The sequence below is a fragment of the Glycine max genome, chromosome 6, assembly GCF_000004515.6.
Source record: "Glycine max cultivar Williams 82 chromosome 6, Glycine_max_v4.0, whole genome shotgun sequence".
Taxonomy (NCBI): Eukaryota; Viridiplantae; Streptophyta; class Magnoliopsida; order Fabales; family Fabaceae; genus Glycine; species Glycine max.
In genome coordinates, this window is record NC_038242.2 from 5,120,402 (window position 1) to 5,146,446 (window position 26,045).

Genomic DNA, 26,045 nt, shown 5'->3' on the forward strand with positions numbered 1-26,045 from the left:
GCCTAATGAAATAGGGTGCCACTGTCAACCCCTTAAAACAATTGTACGGGGATTGTGGCTGCATTATCAATTAATGATCATAGATAGCAAAATTTATCAATGACTTTACTAATTTTGTAATAGCATTCTAAATTTAAAATATTATCACCTTTAAAAATAGCTATCCTAGGAGCAGATGGCTGATGTGAGGATACAATACATTCATACTAATGGAGGAAATGAACAGATTAGGAAGCAACATGGCATTTGAGTGAGAAGATTCTGGTTCAATAAAAAAAATGCTGAATATTGAAAGTGGCATTAGCCCAGAAAATGCTCTGCAAGAATTTATTGTCCTAGAACTAGTAGAAGTTTATCCCAGCTTGCATCACATTAATACTATAATAATTAATAATAACTAATTCAGAACCACAACAAACACTACTTATCACAGAAATGAATCCTGTGAAAACAAACAATGGTCGAAGAATATGCATAAGATATATCTTGATTCATTGCTTATTTAACTCATTACCTTCATGCTATATTATGAAATTTTCTATATGCATTGCATTGGGTAGAAGCCAAGTATGAACAAAGCTAGCTAATCTTGTTTACAAGGCATATGTACAATTTTTACATTCAGAGTTGGCCCCGTTGGCATTTATGTATATTTACAAGAGGGCGAGTCCTGGTGCAGCGGTAAAGTTGTGCCTTGGTGACTTGTTGGTCATGGGTTCGAATCCGGAAACAGCCTCTTTGCATATGCAAGGGTAAGGCTGCGTACAACATCCCTCCCCCATACCTTCGCATAGCGAAGAGCCTCTGAGCAATGGGGTACGAAGTTTTTTTACAAATTTACAATTCTCAAGTGAAATGTTTGTCCCAACAGCAGCAGGACAGAACAGGTTAATATGGAGATAGAAGGGGTAAAACTAGTGACCATTGGGCAAGTTAACACCTTCTCTGAAAAGGATGCTAGCTACTGAAGATGTCCATGTAGGGCTGCTAGTGCTAGCATTCTGGCTATCTGTATAATGACTTTCACTCTCCATTGCAGTAACATTAATGTTCCTCCCAAACTTCTTTCCAATTGACATTCCTAGTTTCACAGCAGTAAGAAGGCCAAATGCAAGTAGCACAGGTCTAACTGCCCAGTGGTGATCCTCTACATGTTGATACTTCTCTATCATCTTTGGACAATTCTTAAAATTAACGACATCAACCTCGGAGGGATCAGCCAAGACGGTGCTTGGTGCATCCAAAAAGTTCAACATGCCTGGAAACTTGACAACTAGACATCCATTTGGTAGGATCCAAGAAATCTTACCAGTAGCCCAGGCACCTTCCCTTTTACGTGGCCATTCAAATCGAGGACTCAAAACATTGGTTTTCAGCCTAATAAACTGGCCCACGCAATAAGGTTCTGCCATTTCAAGTTCTGAAGAGTTACCGTTCCAAAGAGTTTGCAGACCGATAAACCCAACAGTTACTCTGCCATCACGATTGATAGAATGAAGAATACCCACTGGCGAGTGCTTCTCATCTTCTTCCTTCAAGTGTACCCAATCCCCAGCTCCCAAACCATTGGTGACACGTTCAAGAGTTGATGCATGAATCCTTACAGGGTCGTGAACACCATGGAGCCTCACTAAAACAAATCCATGATCTGCATTACGTTCTAAACCAACAACATTTCCTTGCGGGACCTCCATGTTTTGAGGATTGCATGAATTGGAAGGCTTTCTAGAGCGCACTGTATCACCCACCTGAAGATGATCCTTTGAGAGGGACCACTGAGTGTAGCCAGTGCTACTTGATTTTGCTATAGTTTTAGTTCCAAGATATATCCATCCTCCATCATTGGCTACTGCATTCAGTAAGCTGCAAGGTAGGCAGAACAATTAAGAATAAAGTACTATTTAATACCCGACCTTATTTTCTTCATGAAGATAAATATAAATTCACTGAAAAGATAATCACGCTTGGTTGAAAACATTTGCAGGCTTTTCTCAAACATTATTGTTTTAAAACTTTTTGGAATAAAAATTATCTCGGATTATTAAGGAAGCACAAGTGTAGAACACTTTAATTAATTCTCAACTAATTGACTGCCCATTGAATGTTCTAAGTTCATAATAAGCCTTGTAACATTCAAGTTAAAATGAATGAACTTGCTAACTAAAGTGAGTTACGAAATCACCAGCTAGATGATATGCACCAAATGCTTTGTGTTGGTGCCTATTGAACTAAACTAAATATTTCACCATATTATGCAGTCATGCGCGCGCTTGTAATTGATTTTTCTAAATAATGCTATGCTTATTCAGACAATGCATTATGCAAGACACTAATACATCAAGAAATGTAATTCTTAGAATTTAGGCTTAGAGTGGAACTCAACTCGATAAAACCACCTTATAAGGTAAAGACTGTTTGAGCTTTATAAGCTCTATTTAAGTCATATCTCCCATAAATGTGGGACTAAACACCCCCCCTTTTAATGCTGCAATTAAGGGCGACCCAAAGGCGGGTCAGGGGTGACTGAAATTAGGGCAACTTTCCAACACTCCCCCTCACGCCCAGGGCTACTGGCTTGGAGTGTGCCAAATGCAAGTGGCCCAACTATGGATCTAGGATAGGCTCTAAAATTGTCCTAGAATTTGGGCTTAGGGTCTATTGGCCTAACTTCAATGACAATTTTCCAAAATATGAATGTAACTAAGAATATGAAAATAAAAAGATTTGTTTCAAGCGTGGTTTATCATACTACATTCTCAAACGATTGATTTCGAATGCAGTATGAATTTCTTATCTCTGTATATATATATATATATGCTACCTAATTATAGAAACTTCCTTGAAACATTAAAAACTTACAAACCTTCTAAAGACGGCCAGAATATCTACCACAGAAGGGCGATTCCTCAAATCATATTCAAAGCAACCACTGAGGATATTTTCAACTGAAGAAGGAAGGCCACTAGGAATCTGGGGTTTTTCATACTTTTCAACAACCGATTGGTAGATTTCACCAACAGGAGACCCATACAAAGGTTGATTACCAGTCAACATTTCCACAATAGTGCACCCAAATCCCCATGAATCTGTTTCAAAGGATATAGGGCCTCTGACTTCTGGCTGCCATTGTTCTGGAGCCATGTAGTTTGGAGTACCAATCCTGTTAGCCATATCTGAGCTTAGGAATGAGGAACCAAACAGAAGATTTGGAATACCAATATCTCCCAGTATTGCTTGATCAGTATCATCAAGAAGCACATTCGATGGTTTAAGGTTGAGAACTAGGATCCCTTTTGAGTGAAGTTCCAGAATACCTTCAGCCAGATCGATACCATACCTGCAGCCCATAACATGCCCTTAGTATTGACCAATTTTTCCTCTCTACCCCGTGCTATAAAAATAAACAGGTAAACATACTTCAATGAAAACACAAAAATCACATTACCTCAGAACGCCAGGCAATGAAATCCTTCCCTCTCTGAGTCTAGCCATCTTGTCACCGACTGAACCCTCATAAAAATTCATAATGATGCATATCTGTGAGCATAAACAAATATATTAGCTATATCGCGAAGTCTAACAAAGGATGTTAAAGATCTCACATATACTGAATAAAATGCATAATCCATGTCTAACCCTTCCATTTAAAATTGAAATTCCAAGTAGCCAGCACACCCTACCCACTCCTTGGCACCGGAAATATAATTCACAAAATTTCTCTAATGCAGTTTTCATATGTTCCTCTCTGATTGGAGGTAACATCTTGGCAGCTACTTCATGATACTCATCATAATCTTCAGTTGATTGATGATGAGTTGCTAACCAAACATCACCAAAGGGTCCCCGACCAATCCTGTGTCTGAGTTTCAACCTTTCAGGTTCAATCCATGGGTCTGCCCTGCTGCTGCTGGATGAGGCTGAGACAGTTCTAAGGTGATCACCAACCAAGAGTTCGAAATCAAAAGGAACTGGTGGAGTAGCAGTATCTTGTGCCATTCTTCAATCTGATGTTGTAACATTTATAAAATAATTCAGCAAAATGCAGAAAGCACAACACAAAATAAAAGAAGAAAAATCCAATAAATCATCGCCAAGAACCCAAGTTATTTTTTTATTATCACCAGAGCAAAAAGTAAAAAGTTGACTAAAAAGTACCACATACTCAAATTCATCCACGATAATTTTAGGTTGAGAGGGCTAATCCTTAAAAATATTAAAAGGGGTGAAACAGGTCAATCCATGAAAAACATAAAATATATAAATAAAAAAATTATATTAATCCCTAAAAATCACAAACACAGGTCATACGCGTCCTTTCCTTTTTCAGAAGAAGAAAACAAAGATGACACGCATTTGTGATTCTAGGGATTAAAATAAAAAATAAATTATAGTTTTAAGGACGAATATATTTTCCTCTAATTTTTCAGGAATCAAACTGAGTCATTACTCAAAATAATATAACTTGGTATTCTTTTGGATCATTTCCCTTTACTGAATCTCAAAGTTTCAATCTTGCAGTAACTAATGCCCGAGTCAATCCCTCAAAACTCAGCCTCCAAAACTTAACTTTTAACACAGAATAGAAACTTAACGGTTCAGTCACTGAAACACACCAAAGCATGCTAACACATGCAACTGGTTTTCGCTTTCTCAGAACTAAAGAACAGTAAACAAAAAACATGTAAACATATAATTCTTTTTTGGTAACATAAATAATTCAAAATAAAGAGTACCAATAAAAAAAAAAAACAAGAAGAATTAAAAACATGATAATCATAAGCAATAAAGATGACCAAATTCACTGTGCACGTACTCAGAAGAAGAAAGAATGGTCTTGTAGCGTGAGCACTCAGAAATCAACGGCTTGGTTAGCAGAGAAAAGTGATGGGTTAAAACAAATTCAAACAAATTGAGAAGAACAGAAACCTGAACTACCTAAAACCAAGGTCGTGGACTTGTTTATTTATTTAGATGAAAATAAATAATAATACTAGCAAAGGGCAGGAATGGCATTTCAAATGGTGAAGACGAGATGTGATTAATTGTTTTTTGTTGTCGTCGTCGTATATTGATATTTGATAGAGTAAATATGAAATGACACCGTAATTCTTTTTAATAAATTTGTTGATTTTGATAATTATTAATTTAAAAATTATATTTATTATTATTTTTAATTATTTAGCAGTGTGAGTTTTTAAAATTTATATAGATGGAAAAGAAATTTTCATAAAAAAAAGACAGAAATGAAACTATTTGATATGAATAATTATGTACGTATAATATGATTTATTCTTCCTCCCGAGTTTAACGCCATATGATAGATAACACCTACGATTTAACGTGGCTTCCAAGTCGCGGTTATTGATAAAATAAAACAGGGAAAGGGAATCAAACAAATGGATGAAAATTAAGGTCGAAAACTACAAGAAATTGAACGAAGGTTGAAAAAAGTAGTTCTCAAAATTAGTATTTTACGATGCTTCGTGGTTGTACTCTAGGGCAGGTGTATGTCTTGTATGAAATCCATCACACACACACACACAAAAAAAAAACGTTTTAAAACCTAGAAATTTTAGAAAACAAATTGCATTTGATTTATGACTTTAATTTTTTGAATTAAAAATCTCTAAAGCATAATATCCATATTTAGAAATTTTGAAACCAATCACAACTGTACAACAAGCAAGGCACATGCCTCTCAAGAGTACCACAAGGGTAACTTTGGTAAATTTATGTAACAATGTGTTTTTCCCTTGGCCCGAAAGTCATCATACATTCATACTCCCCGCTCCGCTATTCTTTATTAGCTGTTTCCTTTTCACAACATTTCTTCAGTACCAAACATATGCTTATAATTTTTATTTAAAGATGAATCATTTTAATTACATTTATTAGTTTTCAATTTTTTGCATGTTGTGTGTTTTATAATATCATTATATTTCCAAATATACTCTACCAAATTTAAAATAAAAATTTAACCAATGATCATAAATTATTAAGTTGAACAAATATAGAAAACATATAAAAATAGATTGGTAAGTTGAAGAGTCTGTAAGGATGTTTTACAAGGAGGATTTTTGCTCGAATTTTATAAAAAGTATCTTTTTAGAGAGAAAATTTACTTATGTTGCTCTAACTCTTGGGAAGTTCTCCTTCCACAGTTTTTAATCAACAAAATTTTTTTTTGAAGAGTCTACAACTACTAAACTTGGAGCCTTTCATGTACGTTAATAGGGCTTGGAAATTAAACTATGGTTGCTATATCCAAATTAAGCTAAAACATTTTATTGGACTTGTGCTCAATGAGTTCAACCGGCGAACTAGGAGCGATCCCACTAAAGTTTTATATTTTCTGTTAAAATAGAGCCTATTAGACATTTTGTCTAAATTTTAAAAAAGGAAAAAAAAAATAATTTTCTGACTTCTCTCATAATGTATGCAATGATTTCTCAAGGGATAAACACAATTTTTCTCATTTCTGTCACAAAATAAAAAGATATATATATTCAATTTCCTGAAGTCTTATGGCAAGATCAAGTACCATAGGATAGGATAGAAGCCTAACCAGTTCTTTCGGATATCAGGTGAGGAAATTTTTAATATGTTACCTTTTTCTGGCAATGACAGGCTAATATTTAAAGATTTCATACTATACTCAGTATACTGCATGGGATTTGAATACTCTATACTGATTGGTTTTAAGGTGCATTAATTATATTTAACTTCTCTTGTCTCTTTTTCCCCTCTACTCTAACATGCTTTTGACTTTGCCTCTCATGGATTAAGGAATCTCTTAGGTCACATTGAATCTTCATATTAGTGATGCTTTGTTTGGAAACAATGAAATTAACAAAACGGACTTACATAAGTACTTCCTAACGAGCCACTTAAAAAATTATACAAGAATCATAGGTTCTGCAGAATCTCCAGCAGCCTTTCAGAAACACACGTCACATAGCAAATGCATCAACACAAAATGTATAACTCAGTATCTATCTCCTCAGAACCTGTTCATGTTGCCTTGCCCTAAAAAAAACTAGCATATAACGAGAGAAGAGATGCACATAGCTGGGGTGGGGATTTTTCCTACGTTTTCTATATACTTAAAAAAAACAAAAAACAATGGGAGCCCAATTCATAACCTGAATCTCGGATTTTACATTGAAAAGTATTGCGATTACAGAATAGACCCATTCAAAAGTAGAAACTATGAATCCTTTGGTGAGGGGATTGAAATGAAAATTACACAGACATATTAAGCAGTGGGAAGAACCTTATTAACAATCTCCTGGCTAAGGGCTGCGATCTGGGAATCAAGGGACTTGATGGTTTCTTCCTTTTGATTCTCCAAGGCAGCCAGAGCCTCCTGCAGCTCAGCCTCCACTTTCTTCCTCCCCTCAGCAATCTTTTGTTCCACCTCAGCCTGCGTCTCCTTCTTCATCGTGTTCAGCGCCGCCGCTATCTCGGCCCGAGAAGCCGCCATGACAGCATTGGCCTTCTCCTCCAGCTGCTTCACCTCCTCCGACGTGTCCTTCACGCTGCTCAGCTTCTCCCTGATCGCCGCGTCCCTCTCGTCCATGAATTTCCCAAGCGGGGTGAACCATATCTTGTCCAAGGCAACCATCAGCAGCAGAAACTCCACCATTATTATGGGAAGGGTGAGGTTGAAGTCAAAGAGTGCTGCTTTCTCAATTTCTTCTGCGAGGGAGGGTCTGGCCAAGACCAGTGGTGCTATCCCTCCAAGGAGGGACAGCATCTGGGGCTTTGAAATCGGGAGTTTCAGTTTCAAGGTTGGGGCTTTGGGGAGTGAAATTTGGAGAATGGGGACTTTGGGTGTGGGGGAACGGGAACTGGTGCAGACTGGAACCAGAGGTTTGGTGGAAGCCACAATCATGTTTGCCATGGCCAACGCTTTGTGATTAGGATGTGTGTGTGTGTCTCTGCTCAGTCTGAGAGGGTTGGATTTGAGAGCAAGGCTATCTAAATTCTTTGCCACACAAATTGATGAGGTTGTGTTGTGTTGTGTATGTGTGGCAGTGGCTGCCTAATGGAATCTGGAAGTTGGACGCTCATAAACAACTTGGAAGGTTTCATTTCTAAATGGATCAGGCCTTGGCCCAGTTGTTATCTCCCCAGGCCCAAATGAATACAAATAAGACAAGACAAGACAAGAAGAATGTGGACCGAATATATTTTTTTAAAATAAAAAACGTAGCATTACAATCAAATAAGTGTACAAGAATGTCATGATCAAAATCAAAACTGCAATTGAGTTAAACAAACCTACAATTTTTAATGTCTTTCTCTGCCTTGGCACAAATTGGGTGATAAAAGCGGAGTGGGGAAAGTATCCTCAGTAACATATTAAAGCAGCCGAAAAAGCATTCCGTTGCAGGTAATGTTGAGACCCCAATTGCAGCAACTAAGTAACATCAAAGCATGCCATGGATGATATACTTTGTATGATGGACTCAACTACAATTCCCAAGGCATCGTTCTGTACAGGGACATGAAGAAACTCCAACTACAACATGGTACAACCGTACATGCCACTGTTTCGTCCAGCAAAGTTATTATTATTGTCTCTATCTCTAAAGACAATAAAAAAAACCAAAGCACGTGCGGTTGAAAAACTCTTTACAGTGTGTATAAGGAGAAGAGGTTAAAATCATTAAAATGAGAAGTCCATCAATATTCTGCCCATGTGGGTCTCCGAGAGTAATGCTGCCTCCTGCAATAGCGTAAAATTCTTCTAATTTTCCTAAAACTGCTCACTATAAATCTAGCCATCATTGAGCAGCAAATCCTGCTCTCAATTCTAGCTCTGCTCACAACTGCCAACCGACTGTGTGAGAACAACCCTGCTAAAATGCCAGCTAAGCTTCGCTTTCCTCCTCCATTTTCTTCTGCATTATTGCAATGCTGGATCCTCGCATTCTCTATGACTATATCATCCAAATCAATGTCTTTGTCATCGTTATGTTCTTTCTGTTGATATCTATTCACTTTTGATGATGACCTGCGCCTCCATTTATATCATCCAGGTATTAGTGTCAGGACTTGATTGAGAATATCATAGCAACGTGCATGAAATTCAACTAAAGGAAGTTCCCATCTTAGTGGTTCCACACCCTTTCAAAGAAAATCATTAAGTTCTAATAACATAGTCATGATGATAATTTTCTAGGCAGATTTATATATTTAAGACCTCTCTAGCTAAGGTGCCTTCTATGGTTTTTAATTTTATACCTTCAACAAAGCAACACGTGATACAAGTCTGCAACAGCTACTTATGTCAATATTTGGCATGTAACTGTAAAGCAGTAAGGTAAAGTAAAACAGATCGTGTATTATTTCGTGAATTTATTTGGAAGACACCGCATTGCATCAATACAGTTTAATTTAAAATGAGATAAAAGTCATAAGGTTGATACAGATGATAGAGCTGATTTTCTACAAATGCCAGAACAAAGGTCAAAGCTCATCTAATGCAACATACATGGCAAACAGAATGCAGGCAAACCAGAATATTTTGCATGGTTATAGAAAACTTGGTACCTCATGTGCTGTTTCAAATTGACAACTCGTTTCTTGGACTGCTTTCTCTCGAAACTGCAAGTGTCAGATACATGGTACACAAAATGAAGCTGCAAAGACCAAAACAAAATTATTACCATGAGTCAAGAGACCAATGAACTTAGAACTACACAGCACATTTTATAAGAAAGAAACTACAGCTAAAGTAAAATAACGAACAAGTTGAGAATTAAATGTTCTTTTGAAATATTAGGGACATTGTGTTATAGCCACTTGAAAGTCACAGAAATCATATAATCATAATCTGAGTAAATTAAGCACTACAGGGAGACACAAACTTGGTCACCATCCTTGATGCCATAATCTCTAATATAATCCATTTCTGATACTAATTTCTGTCCTTGATAGCATAAGCAAAATTGCCGCCAAACAAGTGGCCTACAAATAAAGGAATTATAATTATTAAATAACTTAGGCAGGTAGCAGATTATGATAATTAAGTAAATAGAAACTGCAGAATTTTAAAATAACAATAATCAATCACGTTCCCCTGTTATACCTATCATCAAAACCTAGAGGCTTTCCAAAATCAAATTAGTGAAATTACATATATATTCAGAAACATTTGTAACATAATTGATGAATACCAACCATAATATTTTCCCCGGGCCCTTCTGAGGCACGTGAGAGAAAACTGCCTCCACCGCCTGCTTAAGTTCTGCAACAGTTGCTGCATTTGCAACTTCAACATCTGCTAAGAACAAAATCATGCATCAATCAATGCAATATATATACATATATCCAGGAACGTTTCTTGATCACAAAGAAAAAAAGAGAAACGAGTTATATATTACGGAAGGAAGAGGCATCCAATTTGAGGATGGAGAGGATGAGCGTTTGGGAAGGAAGCCTGTCGTAGGAAAAACTGCTGAGAGATCGTTGAGGGATTTCGTGAGAAACAATCATCAAACTTCTCTCACCCATAACAACGTAGCCTAGCTCGATTCTCATCAATCAATCCATGATGAGTATTATTAAAGGAATAAGAGAAGGAGATTGTTGAAGCGGAACCAAAGGCAGAGTTCAAATCGAGTTAGGGTTCCGTTGTGGTGGTGAATGGTGCGGGTTTTGCAGACGTTGATGACGGTTACGCTCCGATCGTTTTTTTAACCGCCAACTATCTCAACCCCTCTTTCCCTTTCTTCTCTTTTCCCTATCAATATTTTAGAAAATAAAAAAAAACGATGTTATTTTTTTGTTAAAGTAAAACACATTTCTAATTTCTTAGTATAACCACATGCCGTAGAAATATTGTTTATTATTTTTAAAAATATCAGGTTGAAAAAAAAATGAAAATGAAGCAATTAAGTAAAAAACAAATTGACTAAGAACATATTATGACGCTAATTTATTTGTGTTATGAAAAGATTATATTATGACAACTACTGCTACTATTTTAAGCTTTTAATAGAAGATTATTTATTATTTTCATACAGTAAAAAGTTAATAAATCTCTGTCAAGATTTACTGTGTTTTAACTTTTAAGGATGGTCGATGAATAAATCAAAATAGTAAAAAGTACTCGTTTATTTAAAATCTAATAATATTTCTTATCATTTTAACAGATAAACTTTAAATGTCTGGGATTTTTCACACTAAATTAAGAAGAAACCAAACACCAAAAATCATATATTTAGTAAATAGAAATATTTTTGTGCTAACATAGTCTTTCACAAAGTGAGGTGTGTGTGAAAGTTCCTTAAAAGTAAAATTAAAATTAAAATTAAAATGGACTAACTTAGTTTAAACTTTAAATGATCTGTTAGTGAGTGAGACAGAGAATACATACAAACTTAAAAAACTAGCTTAAAGAATCAGTTCCTCAGTTAGTGACTTTGAGACACAAGATACCTAATTACTATTGTTATTTAAATTAATGTATTACAATTCTATAACATCGTGATGATAACTCTTCTTGATTAATATGATGAGTTTAATTTCTACATATGGTTAAGATAAGATATAAATTTTAAAGTTATTATTATAAAAGTTAATAAATTTATTAATATATTTAAATTCATATAAAATTATTTCGATAAAAGGAATTTAACTTTTTAAATATTTATTCCTAACTGCATTTTAAAATTCCTAAGTTTTTTTGTCAATTTCCACGACTAGACTATTAAATTTAAATTTTTAAAAACTCTAAAATTGTATTTATGTTGTCAAAGAATAGAGATATCAATTTCATCCAAAAGTAATTGGTGACATTAATGACATCAGGCCAACTTCACTATCCATGTCAAGAGTTTGAATATTGGAGTCACAACTTTAGACAAGACTTAACCAAATCAACACCCTTAGACCAAGGATTAACATTATGGTTTTACCAGTATTAATCAAAGACTGTAAAACTATACAAATAATTAAAATAAAATAATAATTACATGACCAAGAGTCGTGTATATTTATCTCACTTTTAACTATTCATATAAAATCCAATAGTTAAATATTCATTGATCATTTCTAACTTTCTTTTTCCTTAGTACCACAGTTTATATTTTGGGATTTTACAACTCTTCCTCCTGACTCTTTCTGACTCTGAATCAAATTTTGTGATCATTTTCTACTTTCTCTAGCACCCAATGGCTCCATTCAAAAGAAATACTACATACTAGTTGACAGGAATACAGAAAGAGATATCTTTATCCTAAAATCGAACCGCAAAAACTGTTGAGCTTGCCCTCTCTCCCTTCCTTGTCACGTCTTCAAACTCCCAAAAGTAAAATGAATAAATACATGGAAAGTCCAGAAACCTCTATCCCCAAGATAGGGAGAGGGGTGCAATGGATTCATCGAATACGCTAGGTGAACTCATTGCTAGATCAAAAGCAGGTTGAATATACTAAAGCCACGAGATTATGTATTAATGTCAACTTCTGACTCATCAAAATATACTAATAAATTAGATTAGCTTGATCACTTGTTCGACATTATGGTCAATTCAGATTCTTCTCCTTGATGTAGTGAAGGTCAGATGACCGAAGCAATGGTAGTCCGAAATCCATAAAGACATCAAACGCAGTGAGTTATCTGCCGATGAGCTTATAGTAGGCATATAAACCAGAGCCCGCAAAACCCAGAAGTTGTCCTACTACATTCCACTGCAACCAAAACACAACGCATTCTATCAACAAGGAAAATACCCTCAAATGATAAAAGTCAGTCGAGACAAGAATACTCACAAAATCAAATGGTAGCCCACCAAAAATTATCCAGCCAAAGCCAATAGTAAATAGATCCTAGACATTTAATCAGAATATTTAGAGTCCATGCATGAAAACCACATACAACCGTCAATTATGACAATGATCTAAAATGAATGTAAAAAGGATTGTATAAACGAGTTTACATAGGAGTCCATTACAATTAAAGGTTTCCAATGTCAATCAAAGATCATAATTATGCCTCCTCAATCAGAAACAAGTATTCTGCACTAAAATACCAAGTTATATTTCTTTTTCCCCAACTTTTCACTCCCTTCATGAGTCAAATTCGACTGTAACTTTAGACCAGAAAGATGATTTCCCAAGAGAATCGACAGTTTCACATTTTTTATCTTCCAAAAATGTTTACAAGTGAAACTGCTTCTATATTTAAATGATTTAGCTCTTTTAAAGTGACGAAGGTGCAATTTAGAGAATAAAGTATACTTATGACGTTTGATTAAAAAAATGGTTAAGATTTTAACAAATTTATAATGTTATATATGAGCATGTTTTTATCACGATTTAAACAATTATTTTTTAATTAACAATTATAATTGCACTTAATCCTCTCTAGTGCATCTCCTTACTTTACAAGAGCCAAATTCATATTTAAATTCCCCTCTCAATTCAGAGTGTACAGTTTGAAATTGCCTCATTCCCAAGTTACTTGTCTGATTAATTGAGTGTACTGTGTACCCCACCCTCTTAAAATGAACCAATGTCGATAAGCAAATTAATAGTTCCTTATAATTGCTCTCTCTCTCTCCACACCAAAATGTACTAGGAGATTTTCTTAAATTCCATGTTTTAATAGGCAACAAGAAGGGTACCAATGCACCCCTGTTTCTACCCCAATATTGGTCAAATTTTGAATTAACAGAAAATATCCACTCTACCTACATAGATCTTGCAGTAATTAGCTACTATGATAACACTATGAAAGAGAAAGCTTATACATTATCAGTGTCAACCTGGAAAAATAGGTGCATGTGCATCACACATTTAAGGCAAAACAACTAGCAAGTGAGCAAACCTTAAGATTACCACATATTGTCTGTGCCAGAGCTGAATTGAGAGTTGTGTTCAGAAAAATACTGTAATTCAGGAAGAAAGCAAGGATGCAGGAAAAAAGCAAAACAACCTGCACCCCAAAAACACATAAAAATTACAACTAGTCAAAATATCAAAATTAAGAGAAATCTGGGTTTAAAATTGATGCAGATTTCTATAAGCCATTCGGCAGTTGTTTCTCTATGAACTAAGGTAATGGACCTTTAAATTGCTGGAAACATAATACTTGTGCATGACAAGTGTGTGAGAGCTTGCCCCCATTAAAGCAGAAGAAAAAAAAAAGTGCAAGACACATGTGGAAGCAGTGATAGTTTCCACAATATACTAGGCGAAAGAGAGGCACTCCGTGCTGCTCTATATGTATATTTTTTTAAATAAATAAAATAAAAGAGGAGAGAGGAGGTTATATAAAAGTGGGAGTAGACAGTTATTTTTTTGTAGTTACTGAATAAAGATTAAGGGTAAAACCAAAATGAGTTATTCCCATTATAATAGTTATTGATTATAGATAATATACATTTTAACTAGTACAAGACAGGATAGACTAAGAACCTGTAAGATCAACAAATATACTATGAAAACTGAAAGTTGAAATTTATTTGGATTTGACTTCTAAGAATGAAAAAAATAAAAATAAAATAAAACAATTGGATTACTAAAAATAATCATCAACCAAGCCTGAACAAAACATTTAGCCTATGTTATATCATGGTATGAAATACCCCCCTGCAATTTGGCCCATTTATACTATGGTCACATGGTTAAAATGCGGCAAAATGACCCAGTAGTTTGTTACATATTAACATCCCAAAAATTTACATCATGTCAACTGAATAGACATGTGGAACATGTGATAACAATTAGGCTTGGCCTGTTTGCACTTTTTCCTGTGTACTTTATTACATAAGCATATAACTCTCTTTCCATCAAAATGTGGCAGAAAATAGCTCAGGCTGGCAAAGTGCAAAAGAGGAGATTATATGATTTATGCTAGACAGACTTCTAGAATCCTACTTAACTTTTAAGGATAGAAAAAAAATCTTTTGGCAAGTAACTGAGGATAAAAACTGCTAATTAGTAATAGGAGAAAGCCAAAGCATAACATACAATAAAACCAGGTGAAAGAAGGTAAGGAGAATTGATTGTCATCTTCACGTCACCCCGAACTAATGTCCAGATAAACAAAAAGGGCCCACATGTGACACCTATAACACAATAAAAAAATTATTTCATACCACATTTAGATTAAAAAGAAAACAAGCATGCTTTCTTTTACAAAAAAAAAAAGTTTGATAGGCCATTTGATACAATCTATCAGCTTACCATTGCACCACATAAGGCCAAAGCTATTAAGGCCACTAGTTTTGCCTGAAAAAAGACATAATGCCAAATAAGTAAGAAACTGAACTCTACAAGGAAAAAAGGTATAGAATTTCCACTGTGTGTGGATAAGAGAGAACAGGAATACGACCAACACGGGCTATGGTTGCAAGATATATAGCTGTGGTGATGTTTGACAGGAAAACAATGGCATAGCCATGGGCATCAAAGGATAAATCCCGTGCTCCCGCAACAAATGCACCGAAGACAATCAAGCCAACACTGATAACAACCTTACAAATTTCAGTTAAATGAAGGAATCAGGGAGATGTTCATTCAAAGAACAATTTGAACTTTAACTTCATTCAGTTATAGTGGAAAAAAGGGAGACAAATAACAAAAAGAACAAAGAACCAGTTTTCTTTTCTTTTTTCTTTTGAGTAAACATTCATTTAGCCCTCCAAAGTTATATGAGTCATCACATCACATTAGTACTCCAAAAATTTTGGACCAAATTTATCCCCCAAAGATTCTTTTTATCACTACTTTAGTCCTCAAGATTTTGTCACCCAATTAGTCCCTCAAAGATCTACAATGGAGGATTAAAATGAAAAAAAAAAAAACACTTCGAGGGACTAATTTATTGCACAATATTTTTGGAAGACTAATGTGATGGCACTTGTATTTTAGAGGATCAAATTGCAGGTTTAATCTTTTATTTTTTAATAAAATGCACATCAACTTCCCCATCCCCATGTGAAAGGGCATGTAGGAGGAGTATTTCTAAATATTTTAAAGGTTTAATTACTCATTTAATTTCTATAATTATATAAACTTAACATTTTAGTCCTTATACTTAAAAATGGTCTACTTTAGCCCCTCATATCCTTTTTAGTCCCTATATATATCATTTTTTATCCCTTTTAGTCCCGACAATCTAAATTTATATAGACTAAAAGGAATTAAAAATAGTATGTATAAGGACTAAAATGGTTGGTTTTTAAATATAAGAACTAAAAGGTAAAGTTTGAACAACTATAGGGACCAAATGAATAATTAATTATTTTAAATTAAATGTTCAATATACCATATTTACAACGCACATATTAAGTTTGTAAGTACAATAAGTACAGTCAATATAATAATAAACAAGTTAACATTCAATTTTTATTGCTGTAAAATAAGCGTAACTCACAAAATTAAGGGAGATGAATGCACACTTTTTTATTGAATGATCATCTATTTAAATACAGATTTGTTGTAATAGAAAGAAGTAATAGTAACTGACTTCCTAAATAATAACCAACCACTAACAACAATAACAAACCACTAACATAACAATAATCAACCACTAACATAACAGCTACTAAGTAACAAAAAACAAAACAACTAATCCTAAAAACTTGGTCAAACAATTAATAGAAAATAACAAACTAACAGGCAACTGATACACATTCAACACTCCTCCTTGGATCAGTGGTTGACAAGTCCAAGTTTCTCTCTCAATAGCTCAAGTTTTAATGTAGTCGTATCCATGTTTATCTGAATGCTCTCTTTTTCAACACACAGTGACTTTGCTTCAGTAGCTATTCTTGGAGAAATAGAAATTTCTTGCAGCAGTAGCAACTTTCTTTTTCGCTTCTAGTTCCGTGACTCTTTTATCTATGAAAATAATCCTCTGTTTGAAGAATGTTATACCTTGCTAGATGCTTGACTGCATCTCTTTAAATCCAGAGATAACTTTATTTATCTTATTTTCTATAGCTTCTAAATTAAAGTCATTGTCTATTATCTCCATTTCTTTCTGTTTAACTAAAGAAAGAAGTTGTTCCAATTCATCCATTAACACATCCTTTCTTTTACAAAGGATCTCCTTTTCTTTTTTCTCATTCTGGATTGAATGCTAAATGGTATTATTCAATTCTAAACGAGCTTCATTCATAAATTGTGATTCAATCTCCAATTCCATCCTTTTAACCTTTAAGGCTTCAAAGGATGAAAGTAATTGGTCCATTTCTTTATAATACACTGACGATGCTCTCTTCATGGAAAAATCTACATTATTTAAAGCATTCGTTGCATAACGGTCAAGTGAGATTGTGCATTGTTCCTCAACAGTTGCATGATGAAAATGGCCTAATCTTTTGTACAAGACTTATGTATTGTTTACATTAACTGGATAGGCTGTTTGCTCCTCCTTCAAAGGATTAAATGAGAAACCTTTGCCTCTCATTTTGATATTAAAAATTTCCCTATCATTGACATTTGTAATCAAACAGTGCTTATTTTCAAAGATGACTTTAAACCCCTCCTCAATCAATTGCCCCACACTTACCAAGTTTTGATGAATCCCATGTACATACAAAACATCATAAATTAATTTTGTACTTGCACAACTTTCAATGGCTACAGTTTCCTTTCCTTCAACAATAATAAGATCACCATTGTCAATTTTAACTTTTGATACTTGTGATTTGTCTAACTCTTTGAAAAGCTCTTGATCCTGGGTCATGTGGTTGGTACAACCACTATCCATTAGCCAACATTCACTTGAACTGCTGCTTGTAAAATATGTTGCTTTAAACAATTGCTCTTCTTCTTGTTGACTTGCAACTTGAGCCACATTCTTTTGTTGAAAATTGTTTTTGCAAATTCTCACATGATGCCCTAACTTGTTGCATTTTTCACACTTAACATCAGGTCTTCTCCACCATTTGAAAGGAGGATGACCCATTCTGCCATAGTGCTTGCAAGAAGGAAAACCTTTGTTGTCTCCATTATTGTTGCTAGTGTTAGCTGCTGCTTCTTGGGTGTTGAAATTTTTCTTCTTGTATTTGTTCCACTTGTTTTTCTCTCCTTGGTTAGTTTGCAATTTAGGTTGCAATGCTCCTTCCACATAACCCTCCGTCCTCATTTTTCTTCTTTGCTCCTGGGACTGTAAAGCATTTACAAGTTTTGCCAAGGTAAGTTTTGACAGATCTTTAGTATTCTCCAAAGATGTAATAGTAGCCTCAAATCTTTCAGGGACAGTCACCATTATTTTCTACTCTATTCTTGAGTTGGAAAAATTAGAACCAAACAATCTTACTTTGTCTAAGAAGCTTGTTAGCATACTCTTTAATTGTTTCAGACTCCTTTATTTTCTGCATCTCAAATTCTTTAACCAAATTTAGGACTTGCATTCCTTTAATTCTTTCATCTCCTTCATATTCATTCTAGAGGAAACTTCAGATTTCATATGTTGATTTAATGGTCATGATTCTAATGAAAATTTCTTTTGAAACAACAGCAAACAAAGTAGCTCTTGCCTTTGCCTTTCTTGTTTTCCTTTCTTTTTTATTTTTTATCTGAGTCATTGTTGGATTAGTTGGTAAGGGAAGAACTTCGTAGTCTTCCTCAATAACTTCCCAGATATCATTTGCCTTCAGATGTGCCTCTGCTGCCCGGATTTGATAATTGTCACCATCAAACACAGGTGATACTAGTGCTGTGTATGATGTTTCAAAATCCATTTATCAAATGAATTGAAACAAGGTGCTTAGGCTTTTTTGTGATGAGTTTCATTCAGTTCACTCACAGGTCGATCCTTCTTAAGATGAAGGCCCTGATAGCCCTGATACTAATCTGTTGTAAAATAAGCATAACTCACAAAATTAAGATAAATAAATGCATACTTTTTTATTGAATGATCATCTATTTAAAACAAATTTATTGTAACAGAAAGAAACAATAATAACTTACTTCTTAAATAATAACCAACCATTAACATAACAGTAAGAAACCACTGCTGATACACGTTCAACATTTATTAAGAATGGGACTAGTAAAAATCAAAGTTCTAACCATTTGGTTGTAGAGCGTCTAATTCTATGTTATGTTAAGCTATAAGGGGAACGCACATAAATGGTTTTATTATATTTCTAAGACTATGGAGCATTTTCCAGTCTACCTAAATTATACATTTCACATATGTCACCAAAATTTCACATGCATTAAGTCATCAAAGATTTATTTGAATACGATATGGATCTGTATGTCACATCAAGCAATTGAAACAAAGTAATCTACCTGAAAATGACAGAAGGTGAGTACCTCTGCCCCACCAGCATATATTCTACAAGCATTGTAAATACCACCGTGGTCCTCCTAAGGGTGGTGTACATAGGAACATTTACTCCACGAACAGACTCCATGGTAACTAGCTTTTGACAGGAAAAACAGGAGTGAATGAAAAATAGAAATAGAAAATAAATCACAATTGAAAATATGTCCTATAAATAAAGGAAGGGCGTACCATGTAAAGTAAATATGCTCCTGCCAGAGGAAGGGTATGCTTCAAAGTCTTCAGTGGCACAAATCCTTTTGAGTTATCTGACATAATTACTGATTCGCCTGCTATGAAAGAAATTATCCTCCAGCGCCTCAATACATAAAGAAAACAACATGAGCATACCATCTGCAGTGGTAAGAAGCATAGAATTATGTTTAAAAATGTGAAAAAAATCTAATGGAGATCCAGGACGATTTGATTGGTACTCAAGTTGCAAGGCCAAAGTGGTCAACAAAGGCATAGACACCACACACACTTTACTATACATTTTATTTTACATTCAATATATCATTGCTTTCTATGGCAAATGTATGAAATATAACTTTTGCATTATTGCTTTAACTAATTTGGATAATCCCTAATAACGTTTGAAAACTTCAACTCTTACAAGGATTCTATTTGATTGTAAGAACACCCAAGTTTCAGTTGAGAAAGATGCTCAAGAGCATTGGAAGAGCAAAACAGGAGGAAGATAAGGAGGAGTAGCAGACAGGGAAAGAGAGAGAATTAGCAAAAAAAATTGAAAATTCAAGTTTACTGTAGCTCTATCAATTTATAGATATAACCTCTATTTTAATCCTCTAAAGGTATATTTAGTAGTTGGGTTTTAAGGGGAAGGGAGGACATTTTTCATTTTTAACAAATTTTCACTAATTTTATAAATTTTGAAAATTATGTTCGTGTAAAACATTTTGCATTGTCCACTGATTATAAATCATTGTTGATATAACTTTTAAAATTATTGTAAAACTCAATAAATTATCATATATAATAATTTGTAATATAATAATTTGTAATTGAAAGACAGTATACAAATTTTTTACACAGTGCATATATTATTTACTCATAAACATGAGAGTTTGATTTTCATGCACTATCACGGTAGACTCTTATATTGTTAGTCAATCAGAAATAATCTTAAAGATGACTTTTAAAATAGTTATTGAAAAAGTTAAAAAAAATTTCTTACATGATAATCTATGATTGAATTACAGTGTATAAAAATATGTGATTGAATTACTATCTAAAAAACATTTACATTGTCCATGCATTCTAATTAAATTAAAAAAATTTCCTCCTCTCTTCCCTTTTCCCTCTAAAGATCACTACCAAATATACCCTAAACTAAAGCCACAACAGTCATTATTTTGGTCCTCCAAAGAATTTTGACATCAATTCTATCCGTTAAAAGATATTTATCATCCGTATTCTTGCTTTTAAGAACGGTGAAGAACGAAGTTATTTTGGTTTACAATTTTGAGTGAGTGGTGCCTGAAATTCTTACAAGGTAGTTGCACGTGTAGGCTTGTCTTATTAGAACCATGTTAATAACATGAAAGAACCTGTTTGAATACCAAATAAATTTGGAGAGCAATAATTTTCACCTAAATAATAATAATAATAATAATAAGCATGAAAATGTAGATGAACCTGAAGAAGCGTGATGACGCTTGCAGATGGGAAGTGATAAGACGAAAGAGCGGCTTTATTGAACAGCACCAAGAGCACTACAAGACAAAAAAAAAAAAAACAGATTAACAAGTGATTTATGAAAGCCTAAACACGCGCAGTGAATTAAAAAGTTTCAAGAATTAGTTTAAACGAAGCAAAAAATGGAGTGGAACTGGAACCTGCACATGACATATAAGAGATGGCAGCATAAATCCTTCGTGTTTGGAAGGTCTTGTAATTATCGGCTTTCAAAAGCCACTCTCGGTCTTCGTCGTTCGGAGGATCCGACACCGGAAGCATCAGATTCTCCGACGAATACGATGGCTTCAGAGGCATTCCGCGATTCTCAACGTCTCAGTCTCACTGCCCAAACCCGCAGGCGTCTCTCTCTGCTCCGATTCAGATCCTTAAACTTACTAATTGGTGAAACCGTGAAAGAAAGATAACAAATTACTTTTTTACGACAATGTTTTGTACAGTTAACTTTTTTACATTAAGGAAATTAATAAGAGATGAGAGAATTGTGAGATGGAATAAATGATTTAAGGAAGAAAATAAAAAGCAGAGAAACAATCATGTTTAAAAAATAATGAAAAATAGATTTAATTACTTTTTATTTGTTTCTATAACTGCAAAATGTTTTTATTCTTTTTAGTTCTTCTTGTTAGGTGTCAATTAACGTGGTTTGAAAAAAAATATGATGTGTCTTATAAGATTAAAAAAAATGGTTATAAAAATTAAAATATGATGCTTTAAACTGTAAGAATAAAAAAAGATCATTAAATCAAATGAATAATTAAATCTAAAAAATATTACATCATAAGTATAAATAAAAAGAGTTTACAATTATAATATCTTTTCTATAATTAATTCATAGAAATTTAATTGTTTACTTTGATAATAATAACCCACGAACTAGTATGTAGGATATAAACTTTGAAAATAATCATCCTGGTTTTTATTAGTTGACAATACTTTATACTATGTGTATCCATTAAACCTTTTTACAGAATAAAAAATGTATATGCATGAATAATATATAAAAAATCATCGTCAAGCACAATATAAGTTAAGTTTATTGAGACTTGGATAATAGTCACTCATTAATTCTAAAAGATACACTCAACTTAATTTCTATTGGGTTCACCCATTAAACTTTTTTTTACAAAAAGAAAAGATTTTAAGAATTCAATAAATATATTAAGCACCAGAAGTGGAGTTTTTTTTTGTTCGGATACCCGAATTAGAACACGAGAAGAGGAGAAACCCGGTAGTGGTCACTTGCATAAACTTCAAACAAAACTTAAGTAAGTTTTCTATAAGAAACGAGTTGTTAGAGATCATTTCCATAACTAAGGGATAGAGATGGCAAAAAACACCCTATCCATGCAAACATCTACAGATAAAATCTGTCTGGATAATTGATTGATACTTTAAATGGATATCCATTATTTATAGGCATGAATATTTTTTTTATCCGTTCATTAATAAATAGGAGAGTATCATATTATCCTACTTATGAATACCTGTTACTCGTAAAATTATAAAAATGTCATTTTATCAAAGAAAAAATCCTATTTTTTAAATCTAACTTTGATATTGTTTCGTCTTTAAGTTTATGTTCACTTTTATATATATTAATGTATTTTAATTTATTTGTTAAACTTATTATTTGAGATAATGTAATTTTATTTGTATTTTGAATTTATGTTTATTTATGTTAAAAAGATACTTATTTCATGTTTAATTCCATTGTATTAACATTTTTTTATTTTTGGTTTTTAATTCATTAGTTTTATTTGATGTTGTAAATCACTTTTTTTAAAATATTTTTTTTTAAATTGAAGTATCCTTAAATATCCATGGAGAGTCGTATGTATAAAAAAAAAGTCCATAAAATATTTTTCAAATGGATACTGGATGGATAATCAACAGGAGTTTTCTCTAATGGACGCATAACGGATAATTCATAATTATGTCCGATCATGCCCATTGTTATTTCTACTAAAGGTTGAGTTGGCTGTATATAGTGTCAATTATAGTATAAAATTTCATCGAACGGTTACAATACACGTATGACATGAGTGAAGTGACAAGGTCGTTACTTAACGCGAAATGTATAATTAAACTTTTGAGGTCAACTGGATGATCGAAGTGGATCTTCATGTAAGTCAATCATAGGATCACTTGTTCTTTAAGGTGAGTGAAATTATGAACACTATCCAAGGTTCCTACTTATAAAGAATATCTTTACTAAATCATCTTTCGATATCTGCCTATAAGTAGAACAATAAAGGCTAATAAGTCTAGAATACTATTGTTATAAGATCACAAACGATTATATTTGTTTTTTTATATGATACTTATATAAAAACTTATATAAGAAAATATTTATGCTAATTGAGGCAATAAAATTTAGAATAAATGGTTTATATATTAACGATGTTTTTTTTTACACCGACAATATAAAATAAAATAAACTCTAAAAAAATCAACTATACATACCTATTAAACTCTAATAAAAAAAATAATAAGATATAGCCAACAGCATGTAATGTAATGAATTAATAACTATTATATTTATACAGCTATTTTTTTCATCTTTTTCCTAACTTTATTTTTTTTCTCATTTCTCTTTCTTTTCTATCATGTTACTTACCATGCATATTTTACTTCTTCTTCCTTCCACTTGCTTTCACTCCAAACAAAATAGATGGTATACCTACCATTTTCCATGAATCAATTTTTTGGTGTAGGATAAACCGAACCGATTTGATCCGTCACCACCTTTTTTTTTTCAAACAGAAAATATGTTGGCGTGCGGCTCGGTGTATCCCAGAAATCAAAATATCCTTATATATTGATCTTTTTATGTGCATTTTTTTCTAATTTATAAATTTTACGCAAGGCTGCAGTTCTTACCTTTTTATATAAAATATAATATTTATATAAGTAATTTCTTCCACACTCTGCTATTTTTTTGTTCTGAATAAGAAACCGCCTTTAAAACTTAAGTGTTCTTACTACCTTTTATTTTGAAGAACTTCCGGTGTCTCCCTTCAATTTCCACCTGCATTAATGATAAGAGAGAGCTCTAACATTGCCACATTTTGTAGCAGTTTAGTTGGACAACGCGTAAAAGAAAGATCAGGAATGTCTTGACTATTGTTTATGAGAAATTAAACCAGGTAATCATGATTTGCACATAATAATTACGGTCTACATATAAAGAATTTGATTTTACATAAACATAGTCAATGCTCTTGGCAACTTGACAATCAGTGGGGATTTCAATTTATGCTTCGGCTCACTGAACTTTCACAATATCAATTTGTTAAATATGTAATTATATCGAATATGGCAATTTATATTATTACACTATATATTTATTCATTATTAAATTTTAATAAACATTTGATCTAACAATAAAAAAATTAAAAAAACTTATTAATATTAATTGAAAAACAAAACATAATACCTAAAAACAGATCTTTTCGTCTATAAAATAATTTATAAAAAAAAGTTATATAAATATATCTTTTATATAATTTTTTATGTATTAATTAGTTTAACAAATAATGTTAATGTTATCAAACACTATTAATTCAAAATATTAATTTTAACAATTTTTAATGAAGAAATATTTTGAACTTTTTTACGTAATTTGTCATCAAACCTCAAAACTAATTACGATGGGTTAAGGACTATAAAATAGGAATTTAATATATTTTGCTTGTCAACTGAGATGGTGAAAATTTTCCAAAAGACTTGTGCATACATGCATGATACATCTTTTTGGTGCCCGCAACGGATCCCTATTTAGTAATTTCAAATGTTTGTATTTTGTAATTAATCATGCTTCATAGATTAAAGACAATGGAAGACATTGATAAATTGCATAATTAAAGTCATACACATGATTTCAATAATACATTTTAAACTTGAGTTAAAGATGATAGTACATTATTACTCTTCAAACAGTTATGAGTTTATTGTACTTAAAGTCTTAAACTAACATGGTTAATAAGCCTAAGTTTTGAGGTATATAACTAATGATGTGTATGTAGGTATGGATATGGTTATAAACTATTTATGACCCTCTCATCATAAATAGATAATACACTACAACAAATTTGATATTTAGTAATATTTTTTAATTTTAACATTTAATAAAAATGTTATTAAAAATCTTTCTTCACATTCAAAAAATATTGTTAAATTATAAATAAATATTTTTAATATTTTTGTTAATATTTTATCAATTATATATAATTCATGTTACTAAAGTCTAAAAATATCACAAAAAAATTTTAACAACATGAATTATTCACAATATTTGATAAATATTATAAAAACATATTAATAATATTTATTTAAGAAATTTTTAAAATATTATTAAAAGTTTTCAATAACATTTTTATCAAATGTTAAATAAAAAAATATTATTAAACATCACATTTGTAAGAATGATAACAACGTGATGTTGCTGCGAGCAAATTAGATTTCAAGCACTTGTATTTGGTACTTCTAGTACCCACCCTTTATATATATATATATATATGTATGTATATATTATTGGCTGAAAAAAACAGCACTTTTAAGTTTTAACATATAAGACCAAAGTTTTCTTATCCTCGAATCCAAGGTTAAGTTAGCCAAGCTTTCTCTGAGAACTCAAACCATAGTGCGTTGATGCATATCGCTTCCTTGAAGTGGGCCATCCATTAAACTAGAGAACAGAACCTTGCCACGCTTTGCTTTGCATATCTTTCCACCATCAAGATTCGAGAGTGACATCGTATCCATCAATTTACATTTTTACTCAGATTAAGTAAAAATTATCTATCAAACTTTAATTTAGCCATTAAGAAGAGGATAAGTAGCCGAGAGTGAATCATATCACTTTTTCTTTTCTTGACATAAACTCTACTGATTATAAAAATTTATATTAAGGACTCAAAAATTACTCAAGTTTAACTTTTTTGGGTGAATCCACACTTCAGCATATGCTTGAAGATAAACTCAAAGCTTAAATGCATGTTTAGATATCAATTACGATCGATTTT

The 26,045-nt window shown here is 32.8% G+C and overlaps 4 protein-coding genes across 8 annotated transcripts; all 4 read right to left on the reverse strand.

The window, feature by feature from the left end:
• Positions 1-362: 362 nt before the first annotated feature.
• On the reverse strand, positions 363-4,946 carry LOC100789574 (E3 ubiquitin-protein ligase KEG). 2 transcript variants are annotated; one of them, XM_006581288.4, is made up of 5 exons: positions 4,814-4,946; positions 3,637-4,004; positions 3,446-3,537; positions 2,864-3,337; positions 363-1,863 (listed from the first exon to the last, which is right to left on the reverse strand). In XM_006581288.4, the coding sequence occupies exons 2-5, from the start codon at positions 3,994-3,996 to the stop codon at positions 915-917; spliced, it is 1,875 nt and encodes a 624-aa protein (XP_006581351.1). In that variant the 5' UTR covers positions 3,997-4,004; positions 4,814-4,946; the 3' UTR covers positions 363-914. The 2 variants fall into 2 exon arrangements, with proteins under 2 accessions (XP_006581351.1, XP_014631684.1); XM_014776198.3 differs by lacking the exon at positions 4,814-4,946 and having other exon boundaries at positions 3,681-3,817.
• Positions 4,947-7,138: 2,192 nt separating this feature from the next.
• On the reverse strand, positions 7,139-8,492 carry LOC100817028 (ATP synthase subunit b', chloroplastic). Its single transcript, XM_006581290.4, has one exon. It carries the CDS (start codon positions 7,901-7,903, stop codon positions 7,256-7,258), a length of 648 nt encoding a protein of 215 aa, XP_006581353.1. The 5' UTR covers positions 7,904-8,492; the 3' UTR covers positions 7,139-7,255.
• Positions 7,139-10,733, reverse strand: LOC100790105 (uncharacterized). Of its 2 annotated transcripts, none has more exons than XM_014776199.3 (5): positions 10,392-10,733; positions 10,189-10,288; positions 9,876-9,975; positions 9,559-9,647; positions 7,139-9,025 (listed from the first exon to the last, which is right to left on the reverse strand). In XM_014776199.3, the coding sequence occupies exons 1-5, from the start codon at positions 10,546-10,548 to the stop codon at positions 8,689-8,691; spliced, it is 783 nt and encodes a 260-aa protein (XP_014631685.1). In that variant the 5' UTR covers positions 10,549-10,733; the 3' UTR covers positions 7,139-8,688. The 2 variants fall into 2 exon arrangements, with proteins under 2 accessions (XP_014631685.1, XP_014631686.1); XM_014776200.3 differs by having other exon boundaries at positions 8,455-9,019.
• A 1,269-nt stretch (positions 10,734-12,002) lies between these two features.
• On the reverse strand, positions 12,003-21,499 carry LOC100778544 (UDP-N-acetylglucosamine transporter UGNT1). 3 transcript variants are annotated; one of them, XM_014776201.3, is made up of 10 exons: positions 21,159-21,494; positions 20,959-21,035; positions 19,492-19,618; positions 19,266-19,399; positions 15,349-15,479; positions 15,201-15,245; positions 14,985-15,082; positions 13,840-13,947; positions 12,783-12,839; positions 12,003-12,701 (listed from the first exon to the last, which is right to left on the reverse strand). In XM_014776201.3, the coding sequence occupies exons 1-10, from the start codon at positions 21,186-21,188 to the stop codon at positions 12,627-12,629; spliced, it is 882 nt and encodes a 293-aa protein (XP_014631687.1). In that variant the 5' UTR covers positions 21,189-21,494; the 3' UTR covers positions 12,003-12,626. The 3 variants fall into 3 exon arrangements, with proteins under 3 accessions (XP_014631687.1, XP_003526382.1, XP_006581354.1); XM_003526334.5 differs by having other exon boundaries at positions 19,492-19,653; positions 21,159-21,492; XM_006581291.4 differs by having other exon boundaries at positions 12,563-12,701; positions 13,851-13,947; positions 19,492-19,653; positions 21,159-21,499.
• Positions 21,500-26,045: the final 4,546 nt, after the last annotated feature.

Bases quoted from the DNA above. Each gene is read 5' to 3' on its own strand.
- LOC100817028 (XM_006581290.4), bottom strand. From the start codon at position 7,903: ATGGCAAACATGATTGTGGCTTCCACCAAACCTCTGGTTCCAGTCTGC.
- LOC100789574 (XM_006581288.4), bottom strand. From the start codon at position 3,996: ATGGCACAAGATACTGCTACTCCACCAGTTCCTTTTGATTTCGAACTC. The intron at 3,538-3,636 runs GTTAGACATGGA...TTATGCTCACAG, and splicing joins TTTCAATTTTAAATGGAAGG to ATATGCATCATTATGAATTT. The intron at 3,338-3,445 runs GTAATGTGATTT...TATGGGCTGCAG, and splicing joins TCATTGCCTGGCGTTCTGAG to GTATGGTATCGATCTGGCTG.
- LOC100790105 (XM_014776199.3), bottom strand. From the start codon at position 10,548: ATGAGAATCGAGCTAGGCTACGTTGTTATGGGTGAGAGAAGTTTGATG. The intron at 9,976-10,188 runs GTTGGTATTCAT...CTTTATTTGTAG, and splicing joins GGCCCGGGGAAAATATTATG to GCCACTTGTTTGGCGGCAAT. The intron at 9,648-9,875 runs GTTTGTGTCTCC...TGGTCTTTGCAG, and splicing joins GCATCAAGGATGGTGACCAA to CTTCATTTTGTGTACCATGT.
- LOC100778544 (XM_003526334.5), bottom strand. From the start codon at position 21,315: ATGCCTCTGAAGCCATCGTATTCGTCGGAGAATCTGATGCTTCCGGTG. The intron at 15,480-19,265 runs GTAGATTACTTT...GGTTGTTATCAG, and splicing joins TCACCTTCTGTCATTTTCAG to TGTTGGCTTGATTGTCTTCG. The intron at 12,840-13,839 runs GTTTGCTCACTT...TTAAATGTCTAG, and splicing joins CAATATGTGGTAATCTTAAG to GATCTATTTACTATTGGCTT.